At 45.0% G+C, this 12,947-nt stretch overlaps 1 protein-coding gene across 2 annotated transcripts in view; it reads right to left on the bottom strand.

The window, feature by feature from the left end:
* Nucleotides 1-12,256, bottom strand: part of kat6a (K(lysine) acetyltransferase 6A) — a 33,850-nt gene extending 21,594 nt beyond the window's left edge. For both annotated transcript variants that reach the window (XM_069682564.1, XM_069682565.1), the window contains exons 1-2: nucleotides 11,237-12,256; nucleotides 789-897 (exon numbers count right to left, since the gene is read on the bottom strand). In XM_069682564.1, coding sequence (XP_069538665.1) covers nucleotides 789-897; nucleotides 11,237-11,989 — 862 coding nt within the window. In that variant the 5' untranslated portion in view covers nucleotides 11,990-12,256. The remainder of the gene's footprint in view (nucleotides 1-788; nucleotides 898-11,236) is intronic.
* Between the last annotated feature and the right edge of the window lie 691 nt (nucleotides 12,257-12,947).

The raw sequence follows: 12,947 nt of genomic DNA, 5'->3' as shown, positions 1-12,947 counted from the left end.
TAACGGGGAATAATCTCATTTATAAGCCACCCCGCGTAGCCTTGATCATCCCGCCGATATTATCTGTGACGTCAGCAGCTCCGTTACGCGAGGTGGCTTATGAGTTAATGAGGAATGAGGAAGCAGGAGACGCGATTTTCGTTTCATAAGGTGACTGTGACGGGGCTGATCATGCCGATTAAACATACATTTGATCAGAACTAGCAATGGTTGATGACATACCGTATTAATAACACAACTGCAGCCCACAAGTCTGTTAGTATTTGTTTTATAAAGAACGTGTCGCTCCAGCTGTACAGTCTACTTTTTCATGCAGGTGTCAGAGTCTGAACCAAGAGTGATAAAAGTAGGAGGGGTTTTTGTTTTATTATAAGCAAATAGACTTAAAGTCCAAAATAATAAAAAGTATGATTGTTTATTGTTTATATAATTAAAACACACTGCGTTTATCAAGTATGATTTCCTGTTGTTTTTTTTTAAATCACAATATACATAGTAGAACAAAAAGATATCATAATGTACGTTTTTTCCAATATTGTGCAGCCCCAGTGCAAAGTAAAGAGCTAAGTGTGCCGCTTCCTGAAATAACACTAACAATCTTTGGACAGCTCCAGGATGTTGACTTAGCAGTGTGTCTTTAAGTCTACATATTTGAGACCACATAACTGCTGTTATCTAAACTAATCACAACTCTACTTTGCAGACAGGTGATTGGATCTTCTTCCTCTGTGGTTGTTCTGAACCATAAAACTAGGAGCTCAGGTCTGTTCGTACAGCACCGTACTCACCACTGTTGCCACAGTCGGCGCAGGAGATGAGCTCCTCTGGCCTCTTATCGCGGTTCTGCTCCTTGGTGCCCAGGCAGAAGCTGCAGATGGGGATTGGCTCTGCCACCGGCTGGCAGACGGACAGAGCAGAAGGGAAAAGCGGGGAGGGGGTGGGGATACGAGAGAGAGGGGAGAAAGTTGAGACTGTCAGTCAACTTAACAGCCTAATTGTACAAATGAACACAACAAAGTGGCCTTGTGTGTGCTGCCACAGTGGATGACAGTAGCTGTGTGTATTAACAAGAACAAGAGCAGATTGAAAACTACAATGACACCACAGAGCATGTGAATCTGTGAGCAGACAGTTTAGGTTAATGAAGAGCATGAGAGCCACTGTGATGAGTGCGATTGCATAATTTATGTGACATGTCATGTTAGAAGCTGCCATCTTGTGCCGGGGTCTCTGCTGACTCCTGTGTTGTTTGATCAGAGGCTGTGACTCACTTCCTTTGGTTATACTGGCTGAGGAGTTAAACTCCAGCGCAGCGTGTCCCATTTTGACACTTCGACTGAAACATGCCATCAGACACTCACCTCTGGGTTCCGCATGAATCTTTTAGTGTGACAGAAAACATGTCAGCAGGCGTGTAACTCAGGCATGAAGCAAAGACATCATATGATATGCACACAAGCACAAACATGAGCCAGCGTCCGAGAAAACAAAAGGCAGGAAACTTAACATGTTGCTCGACATCAAATAGAACGGTGTGTCCAATAAAGCTGAAAAACCACATCCCTGAAGCGCTGCAGGTGCACTTCACACAGGAACAAACACAAGGGGGGCGGGGGGTAACTCTCCTTGAAAGTTTCTGGAGCCTGGAAGCCCTGAGGGGAAGTGTTGGCTTACTGCTACTTCAGAGTTTACCACAAGTTATTTTCAGCACCACTTTCTGTTTACTGCTAAGCAACAGTATCCAACAGATAGGAGCATGTCTAAATAAAACCATTAAAATATTTCTATTTTGGATATGATATTTACAACTCCTAAATGTCATGTAGACAAATGATTGTGTTGCATCAAATGCCAGGAGAATTTGTATCGCTCTGAAATTATGTTACAGCTTCGTACTGTGGATTAGTTGCATATAATCCTGCTTTTGACCTTTTCACTTGGATTTTCAGACAATGATCACATTGAAGAGCAAAACCAAATTCTTCAAATTGATGCAACACATTTAAAATGCTTAATAATCACCAGTAACGTATCCAGCCGAATATCAGCACGGATACAGCCATGCAGGCCACAGGTTTAGTAAGGAATGAATGGAGAGAATGTGGACGGTCTGCAGGATATGTTGTTTAAGCTTCTATATCGATATGTGCGCATGCACAAACAGTCACATTGCAAGATGTGCACCAAGCAAGGCTTAAAACACATAATGCTACAACTACTTTGCTTTAAGATGCAAACAAAATGTGCATGACTTGTCTACAAGTTGGTCTGATATAACAACATTTTTATTGCAGACAAAATTATATCCCAATATTTTGCAGGCCTGGTGGTAGCTTCTACACATGCAGAGTCAACTTTGTTGCAACAACCAAGTTATTAAGTTAAGTTCCACTAAATAAAGCTGAAGTCAGTTTAAATATAACTGTTGCACAGCCTGCAGAGAACAAGCTGTCCTTCTTCCTGATGGAGTCTTTCTGTGCGAGGCGTGATGGACACTCTGTGTAGCTCAGTGGCTTAAATGGGAAACACTGTGCATACAAGACTTGTTGCTCCACTGCTTGCACATTCACATGTTCATGATGGAGCAGCAAAGAGAAAGCCACTGTTAACAACTCACATGACATCTTGGCTGGTGTTTGCCAGTGGGCACATGGGAGACACAGTGGAAGAAGGTTTTATGATCTGATGAGACTGTTTGACCATAATATTTAACTCTTGTGTTTGCTGTGATTCCTACGCTGTAAGTCAGAATAAAAACTGTATGGTAACTGTGCTGTGGGGTTACTGCTCTGCAGCCAGCCAGTAAAGTTAGGGGGTGTCATGAGTGGAGCAGAAATCTACAAGAGAACCAGCACATGGGAGAAGAAACATGCCCACACACAAAGAAAACGCTCTAGACAACAACAATGTCCTGGAGCTGGAAATACAGAATTCAGACCTCAACCTGATATGACTTAAAAATTGCTGTTGCCTTCCAGTCCACCTGAAACATGTGCAGTGCGACAGCTGTAACAACTTAACTTTAAACTGCCTTGTGGATAAACAGTTTTACATCATGCATAATCTGATTTGCAGAGATTTCTTTTCCACTTTGAAGTAATCGCCCGGTGCCAACAAAATCTTTATAATCCCACAATGTTCAAAGATGTCACACCACTAAACACCAAAAAGCCTGTGGCAGATTAGTGTTCTTCTAACAGACACAATGAAGCCAAATCTTTCAGTACTGTGAAACAAGTTATACCTACAACCTTTCTGACGTCTCTTGCTAGTCTCGAGTATCTGAGTGAAAGAAGTTTTTCACAAAAGCAAGACGTGCCTACAATATTATGAAGCAATGTAACAGCACACCACGTTTACACAGCATGTGTTTTGTTGAGGCGGTGTCAGCCAGCTGTTGATTCAGTCAAGTCGTACACAAGGCTGAAGTTTGTGGTTAAAAAAAAATTGTTGTTATGAGTAACACATGAATGTTTTTCTCGGTTGGCTGCACTTAAGCTCTGCAGAATATTTGTCTGTGACCTGTGAAAATATGTGTTAATTTTAGAGGCAGATACTGTAATCATAACATGCCAAAGCTCCAATAGACAAATGAAGTGTATTTTATAGCTGCAAAGGTTAGCTGCAGAAAACTATGTTTCTCAAATATATCCCTATGGATTGATTATCATGAAAAATACACGCATGAGACAATTTAAGAGTTCGCTAAATCAATGATGAATCAAATATTTATTTAACGGGAATAACAGCACACATGAAACAATCACCGGAGCTGGTGTTACGAGGTTTTCTACAGGACAAGAGTGTAAATGTACACAGCAGCAGAGAGCTGGGGAGGCAGCCGGTCCTAGCAGGGAGGAGACAGGGACAAGAGCTTGATTTATTGGGTTCATTTCCTTCTTACTCGAGCTGTTTCAAACACCCCCCGCTACACCTCTACCCACCTGCCTAACAGCACGGAGAGAAGGAGAAACAAAAGGTGTGGAGTTAGGGAGTGAGGGAGTAAGGGGAAGAGAGAGGTAAACAGAGAGAGGAGAGTTGTAAAGAATGAATTGAGAGGAGAGGGGGGCAGATAAGCAGAGACAAGCAAGCTGCAGAGAGGAAGATAGGGAAGGGCTTTCTATTTCTTCAATCATTTTACACTCTTGCAGGTACAATTATGTGAAAAGGTGATCATGTTCTGGATTAAACTGAAGGATTTTTAACCTAATAATTCCACCATATGATCTATAGTAAATGCATGGTGAAAAAAGAGCTGCAAAACACCAACAATGTCCTTGAAGAGAAACGGAATTCAGAGACAAGAAGAAAGAAAATAAAGAAAAGCAGAGCGAGGACAAAAATAAGCATCCAGAGGGCAAGAGAGCGAAGGGAATGGAAAGTGTAAAGAAAGAGAGAAAATCTGCAGCAGTCCTCTGAGCAGCCTGCGTGCGACCAACACCTCAATCATTCCTGACGCTTAACCCTTTCCCCGCTGGAGGAGGTCAACTGCTCCCACTCGCCCTGTGAGCGCTCGAGTAAACACGAGCTGAGAGCGAGCAAGCGGGCTTCGCCTTTCACACACACAGACAGCTTGTATAGAGACACACGTTACAGTGTGGCTTCAGTTACTGGTTGCCACTGTAAATTAATCCCCTACAGATACTAAAAAATGAAAAGCTAATCCTCCCTCCATGACAGGGATATTGGGACAGCGAAACACAATCCTCAAATTCCTCCTGAGAGCCGTTTTTTCCTCCCTGTTTCAGTCTTTTCTACCTCAGCCAGAGCTGGCTGCCAGGACTGCTCTTACACTAAATCGGCGCTCTAGAAATTTCACACATCCACTGGCTGTTTGAGTTAAGTGTCATGGGCGACATTTGACTTGGGATGTTTGTGTGTGCGGAGGCGTGCGTGTCTATTTTAAGCCCGTGTGTTCATGTTTTGGCATGTGCTCGTCTTTTTCCAGTGTAAAGGAGGATCCAGGAAACAAAACCTTTTCTGAGCCAAGAAGACACGCCTTGTGGCAACTGTTAGCATCTAGCTGTATCGACTGGGTGGACTTGAAATGCCTTACAAACATGTCTTACAACTTACAGGTTCCTCCAAAAATACACGCCTACACACACACAGACTGGTGAGGGTGCCCTCGTCTGACCCGGCTGACACACCCACCCATGTTTTATGGATCACTTAAGCACAACATGTCAAACACACTCCACATCCTGTAGTGCGTTTTGTTTTCTATTGGTTGAAATTAATACTCAAGGCACCATGTAGCATTGTCTGAGACCTTGTACAGGCGGATAATAGGTTATAGAAAACATCTAGCGTTGGCCTAGTTTCCCCTTTATAAACTGGCTTCTGTTATCCAGAGACAGAGGACACGAGAGTGAGACAGGAAGGAGGGAACAATAGAGGAAGGGCGAAAGGGGAAGGAGAAATGGAGAAGGGGGAGGAAAAAGGGAGGGGAGAAAGGATAAAAGGCACCGAGTAAAAGTAAAGCGGGAAAGCGTAGCTGCTGTTGTCCTTGTCTTGTCTTAAGTCAAGGATCTCATTAACATGGGAGCCAAATCTCAGCATCCCCCCTACTGCACTTCCCCTATGGCCGCCCCCACCTTGAACACAAACTCATTGATCACCATTACAGGACATTAGGCATTAGATGCTGGTACTCATGAAACATCAAACAGTCACACTTTCATAGAAGAGCACACAAGCATGCATTCAAGCAGCTGTTGACACGTAAAAAAAAGAGTAAACTTGACATTACAAATCTTAAATTCCTGCAGCCCCTCTACCTGGAAAATGCCTTGAAATAACCTGGTCTACTTTTCCATATGACATCTACATCAGCCTGAGGAAGACCCTGTGTCGTGCCAAGATGCCCTCCCTTCAGCCAGGCATCAACCTCCATTAAAATCGGGGTTAGCCAGGGAGCACAGAGCTAAATCACTGCATCAAACGGAGCAGGGCTGGCCTCGCTCCAGCCGTCACTTCCACAGCTGCTCAACACATTGGCTCTATTTGCGGGGCGGCGAGGTTAGCCATACGCAAGGCCTCACACAGCTACACTTCCCGTGCCAAAAGCCATTCACATCACAGTCACTGGTGAGCTGGAGGTAACTGCTCCCCCCGGGCGCTGACACTACTGCTAATGCTGTTTCTATGGACTCTTGGCTAGCTGTGTCTGCTCCTGGTTGTTCTTCTGCAGCCAGCAGGGTCAAAGTGGAACACCTGCGCTAAAGAGACGCATGATGGTTAATGCTGAGGCTACACACTGGCCAAGCTTTGATACTGTTTAAACACACTGTCCTGCATGTATTTGGCTTGTGACAAACTAGGCACAAACCTCACCTAGGGTAGTTTTTATTAGTCCTTATAGTGATATGGGATTTTTGATAGTGCTACCAATAGAGTTCAATGATTTTAGAGAGAACAAAGGAAAAGATTGCCACTTCTACTGCTGATGTAGTCAATTTTGAGCTTCATAATGTTGCTTTCTTTAAAAAAAATACTGTATTTCTTAGTATATGTAAAATTGTTAAATTGTGACCTATGGGCAGGAATCGCAGGGTAACTAACATTATTATATGCGATACGTGGCCCATGTTAGCAAGAGAATCTTAAAATGATACATCACAATATCTGATAACTTCTTTTTCAGTCAATTAATTTCCATTTACGTCATTCATGTCATAAGCGCCATCACGAAGAGGAATGAAGTAGTGAGGCAATGAGGCAAAATCGCAGTCAAATCTGTTAGGAGCACCATATATTTGTAAATCAAAATATCGCTATTTGATGCCAGCCTACCGATAATTTTACTGCACGAGTCAGGAAGACAGTATATTGTGGTATCGATATTTTGTCCCACCACTATTGTCAACCAACTGTAGTGCAGACCACTGTCTGCTTAGCACATTAGCTGTAGACAGGGCTGAGGGAATAGTAAACTTTGTTATACGGAGTGCGGTCTGCTGGACAAACTACATGATAAAACCATTTATAAACCACCTCATGCATTGTTTTCTGCATTACATGATCTTTGAAAAAAATATATTTTATCAGAGCATATTGCAAAAAGTATTCACATGTACCGATATATTGGTGAGTGGCCCATCAGATGACATCGGTCGGGCTCTAATAATCAGTTTTATAAGACTGTGAGAACAGATGAGAACAGTTCACATGTCTGTGGGGTGTTTTGAGCAACTTGGGGACTGTTTCTAGAAAAACTCATTGTGTCAAGCTGTCAATTTTTTTCTCTTCTTTGAGCAGAAGTAATGAAATGTCATCCCCCACGATATCGCAGATATCACCAAAATATGCCCATAAAATACTAAATACACAAAAAAGAAAGAGCGCGAGGTAAAGGAGGAACATATCTTCATTATTATTTGAGTGAACGGACCCTCAAATAAATTAGCATTTCTTCTATTTCCCTCTTCTTGTATGTACCATTAAATGTCAAAAAAGAAGTGGTTTTGTGATGGCAGCGCAGCAGGAGGTTAAGCTGGTGACATCAGAGAGTGGAACGAGCCTTTTAAACTTTAGGAACTAATTATGTGTCAACTGAGGCCAAAGCTCAGGCTAAATGGAAACAATAGATGACTGTCAAAGACACGGACGCAGAATTTAAGAACATCTACAAGTTTCACCTACTCCTGGATCCGTCACAAATTTCATATTTAAGAAAAGTCAACAATAAAAGTCATGAGAAACCATTTCATGACTACCATCATTTTCCCAGCATTCCTGTGGTGAAATGCTAAGCCTGTGAATATTTCCATCCATGCAGCAAACACACAAAATCAGCTCCTGTGACTCCACAATGTGATGGAGCAGCGACGGGTGATGGGAGAGGAAGAGGGGGAAAAAAAGACGAAGAAGCAGGTTGCACCCACGGCATATAATCGATGTCTGAGGGCATTTTGTATTCACAGTCCTCCGAGTGGTGATACATGATGTCTTCACCTTGAGCAAACACAAGCAGAGGTGATGTGTGTGTGCGATATTAGAGGGACAGGTGGGGGGCGATCCAATAATGACTTATCGATTACAGTGGATAAATACATCTATTGTGGTTCATATTAATGTAGGAGCTCTGCAGCTAATACCAGCAAAGGAACTATTAGCTGCAGGAATCTTGTCTCTTATTGGGTCAGTAGGACGTTTTGGAGGGAAGTCAACACAATCATAACAGTGTGTGACCAGAGTGTGAGTGTGTGTGCTGTTCACGAGTCACTTTTTTCACACGTCCTCACCGTGACACTGCACGTCGACATCGAGAACTCTGGTTCACCCCGCTCCAGCTGTTGGGGGAGAGGGCAACCGCAGGGCAGGGAGATTGCTCTTCTCTATTATGACGGGACGAAGATCACACACACAAACAACTATGTACCCACACGTACACACATACAAAGGCTCAGCATCGAGCCCATCCCACCTAATGGCCGTAGCCTCATACTGCTAACGGGCGCTCAGGGAGGCAATGAGGTTTGCCATCTATATATCCATGACCCTTGGTTGACTTCCCTCCCCCATTCACCTCCCCCTTCATGACCTGGCAATGGCACCCTATTAGGGTGAGACGAGGGAGACAGAAATAGGGTCTGGGATCCCGTTTGAATGGAGCGCTCTGACACAAACATGAGCATGTTGAGTACACAAATCTCCCAGCAAATGGGGTCAAAGCCAGTGCTTAGCCATTTGTTTTGATTTTCCTCCCCCTCTCCACCCTTCACTTACACTCTCTCTCTCCCCCTTTCCTTGGGAAGTCATAACTGTTTGCAATCATGCGGGGCAATAAGGCAATGATGCATCAGTGGACGAGTCGGAGAACGGAGGAGAGCGATCGTGCATACACTAGACTCTGTCTCTCTTGTGCGCAGTTACTATCTCTTTGACGCATATGCCACTCGCACAGGCACCGACCATCATATACATCAAAAACACACCAACAGTCAGTGGCAAAACACACATGATTGAGCAGCAATATTGTTGCATCCTCTGGAGAGATATATGAAGGTAACATCACAAGAGGAGGGGTAACGAGGCTTGTGTGAATGCCAGACACAAATGTCAACCTTCTCACTGCTGCAGCAGCTTCTTGGTGCCCTATCAGGCCTGAAGATGAGGCGTACAAACAACAAAACACCCTATTAATGTCCAATGTTAAATAATACATATTTTACAGATGTATAATTTCACTTGTGGGATGAACAGGATGGCCATATTTAAACAATATTGCCTGTGCAAAAGTAAAATATTTCCGCCAATGTTAAGTTTGAATTTGCATGATTTTACACGGTTAACATCGCAATATGAAGACAAATTAATTTATATAGCAACACTGAGGTATGCATTACTGTTTCTGTCTCTTCATGTGGTTCTGTGAGGCAGAGTAGCAGGCTGATCAGTGCCTGAGTCAGAGAGAAGGAGGTGAGTGATCTCTGCTCATCTTAAGAGTTGGGCCATCTGCAGCCAAGCAGGTCACTGTGTTAGGCAGACCCCATGTGACTCCAGCCTGCTCTCTAGGCTAATCCTGCTTTGTGTGTGTGTGTGTGTGTGTGTGTGTGTGTGTGTGTACGGGCGTCTTTACCCGTAGCTTCTGTTGCTGCTCAGACTTGTACACACACACCCACACAGGGGCCAGATAAAGCTAGCAGCCAGTCAAAACAGTGTTTAGGGCCGGTCTAGTGTCCGCCAGATCTACCGGCTGTCTGATAACCTTAGTGATATACGACCCAATGATGGGCTACTATGTTGGCACAGAGAGCAGCATGTCACTCCAACGGGTTTATTTACATGCTGCTTGTTAGAACGGATGTTTGCATGTCTGCTGGCATCTGAAGAAGAGGATTCATGACATGTGAACTGATGTGGTTGTGTGTGGTCTTTCACTCTGCCTGTGTTCATGTCTGTGTGCCATTCTGTGTTTGTTTCTTTGCATGCAGTTGTAGTTTCATGTGCGTTCGTGTGTGCGTGTGTGGCCCTTAGAAGCAGAGGGCAGCAGCCGGCTGCTCTCTCTGATCAGGTTACAAAAGTGGGTGTGTTCCCTCTCTCCTCTGTCGCCTGCATGTCTGCCTCTCCCTCTCTCTCTCCTAACTCATTCTGTCTTTCTCGCTTTCTTCTCCCTCTGTGCGTCTGCCTCTCTCTCTCACTCTCTGGCTTTCTGGTTTCACAGGCCCGTAGCTTGCGTCATCTCGGCTTCTTCCTCTGGCACCACTACAGACCACTCTCTCTCTCCTGTCTGAGTTCCTTCCCATCCCTCTTTTCCTCTCTTCCTTTCTTCCTCCCATCTCCTGACAGCTCCTGACAGGGAGCAGCCCTGCAGCTGGTCCACACTCCCTGCAGGAGGCTGGGAGCCATGTGACTCTCTTCCCTGACCTCTTCCACCACCAGCTCTGCTAAAAACTTGCCCACCAGACACCAGTCTAGCATCACTCTAGCACTGCTAACCTGGACCACAGCACACACCCACCCCTAGGAATTGGTCAAATCCGATGATGAACTGATGAACTGGGTTCTGTGAGGTCTTTCTGACTTGATATCTCCGTCTTAAACACAAAGATCCACACTCCAGTTTGTGGACAGATGCTCCCTCTGCCATCTGCCTTATCTTACAAACATTGCCCAACCCTTCTTAACCACTTCTAAAAATGTGCTATCTGGTGTAAGCCACTACACAATATGCTGGATGAAAACTCCCGAATAACATTCACACAGACAGAGACCTGAAGGTGCTGTCACGAATTACAGCCCTAGGCCAGGACCAATAAAAACAAGTGGAGAAAATTCATTCTCAATGTCTCAAGTATTGCCAGCTGATAGATCTGGACCCTTCGGTGTGTGCTCACGCTATAATGCAAGGGGCTTGTGTGCTGTGTAGATTGCAAAGATACTTTTTTAAAACCGTGTTTTGTCACTTTCTCACTCACTTTCTCTTTGTTGCTCCAAAAAGTTTAAACAGAGGAAATACATTTAATTTCCCGTCTCAAATGCTGCACAAACAGTTGTTAGGATATTAGTGATCCTGTCAGTCACAAAACACACCTAAGTGCCTAACAGCCATTTGATGTTTTACATGTGTGGCATGTTTATACTGCTATCAACTGTGGTGAGCAACATCCAAATGTTGGACCACACATCTGTTTGACATGCTAATAATGCCCATAACAACAATGTGACAGGTGTTTACAATCTGATGTACAATCTGATGTATTTGTGGCAGTTGTGCATGCAGATACAATACCTTGTCTTTTTCATGAGGCAACAACCGGACAGGTGGCAGTGATTCCAAAGACACTGTCCCGGTCCCATCATCCAGGGAGCTGCTGCGGCTGATGAGCTGGAACATTGGACCTTGTTTGGCCACACGTCCATGGGCCACAGCCCTCTTCAGGGCCACCCTCAGCTGCTGGTGGAAGAGTCCAGGACCCATGGAGCCACTGCCCGACAAGTAGGCCGCCACATCAGCCTGGCATTTGAGAAAGCGCTCAATGTTCTTTAAGCTGGAGCCGCCAGGCTCGTGGAGCCCCTCCAGAGCCCGCTTGATCAACTTGTTCCAGTCAAGTCCCGGTTTCTTTCCTGAATGGGAATGGGAGTGGGAGTGGGAGTGGGAGTGGGAGTGGGAGCTACCACCACCACTGCTGCTGCCACCACCTCCACCGCCACCTCCGCCGCCGCCTCCGCCTCCTCCTCCTCCTCCACCACCACCACCACCACTTCCTCCAGAGCTGCCACTACTTTTGGGCTTGGGTAGAGCCAAGCGCCCAGGGTTGTCAGGGTCCTTGTAGGAGTTGAGACCTTTGTTGGTGACCTTAAGGATGGTGCCATCCTTGACACTAAGCTCCAACTGCTCAAGAATCGTTTTGCGGTCCAGGCCATGGGACATGGAGACTGCATTGCAAATGCGCTCCTCTGATGGTCGCTGTTTCTGCTTCTTCACTTTCTTGATGGCCTCTAAGATCCATTGCGTGTACATTGGATTTGCCAGTTTCACCATGGCGGTGGTCTGTGTGTGCGTGGGGGCCCTGGGGCCTCACCACAATGACCACACACAAAAAATAGGTACTGTTAGCCAAGGAAAGTCCTGGCCTGCGCCGTAGCGCCGCCTCTTTTTCCTCTTTGCCCTCTGCCTGCTTACTATCCCTTGTCCTGGGGTCGTACAGAGAGTCCCTCAGAAGCTGAGTATGAGCAGCACGGTAATGAGCAGCTGACCATAGCACAAACCCCCAGAGCCAACCCTTCACCTGGTAAAACGCAGTCAACCCGCCACCCACTCCCAGCCAGGAGAAGGTCCCTGGCAAGAAGCAGGGGGGGGGTTAGCAAGATAAACTCCCCAGTACACAAGGTTGAGTGAAGTAGATCCTGATGAGAGGGACTTCACAAAAATTAGGGGTTCCCCACTTGGCCAGTGGCAAAATACCTATAAATAGTTTAAAAACCTGTTAAATCAGTCCGTGGTCACGAGCCAAATTTCAATGTGGACACTGGATGATCATGGTCTCCAAATTATGAAATCAGTGCTTGAATGATGAATGTGCTTGAAGGGCAATACACTAAAGATGTTTTCTGTGGATTACAACATTCCACAAGATTTTTTCTGTCTTCACGTTTCCTCGTCTTTACTTGTCCTCTCTCCCTGTCCTTTATTCTTCCAGCAGTCTTGACTTCTCAGCACTGGGACGGAACAGATATCTCACCCCAGGGAGCAGCCAGGGCTGATTATGTTCATGCCTATTGCACTTCGGTAGATGAGGAATCCTGCACAAAAAAAGGAAAGAGAAGACAGATAAAGTTAGCAAAACCTTGCAGAAAATGGTTAAACATCTTTTGTAAAAGTAGGGAAAATGGCAACTAATTTAAATCTGTTATGAATGATGTGTTTGAGGAATATGCAGATAGGCAGGCATGGAGAAAAAGAGTAGAATTTTTTAAACAACACAGGCAACGTGCCCCCA

This window comes from Semicossyphus pulcher, unplaced genomic scaffold (genome assembly GCF_022749685.1).
Source record: "Semicossyphus pulcher isolate SPU_LCO1_2020_fin unplaced genomic scaffold, fSemPul1.0.p SCAF_6, whole genome shotgun sequence".
Taxonomy (NCBI): domain Eukaryota; kingdom Metazoa; phylum Chordata; class Actinopteri; order Labriformes; family Labridae; genus Semicossyphus; species Semicossyphus pulcher.
This window is presented reverse-complemented; position numbering and strand designations above follow the sequence as displayed.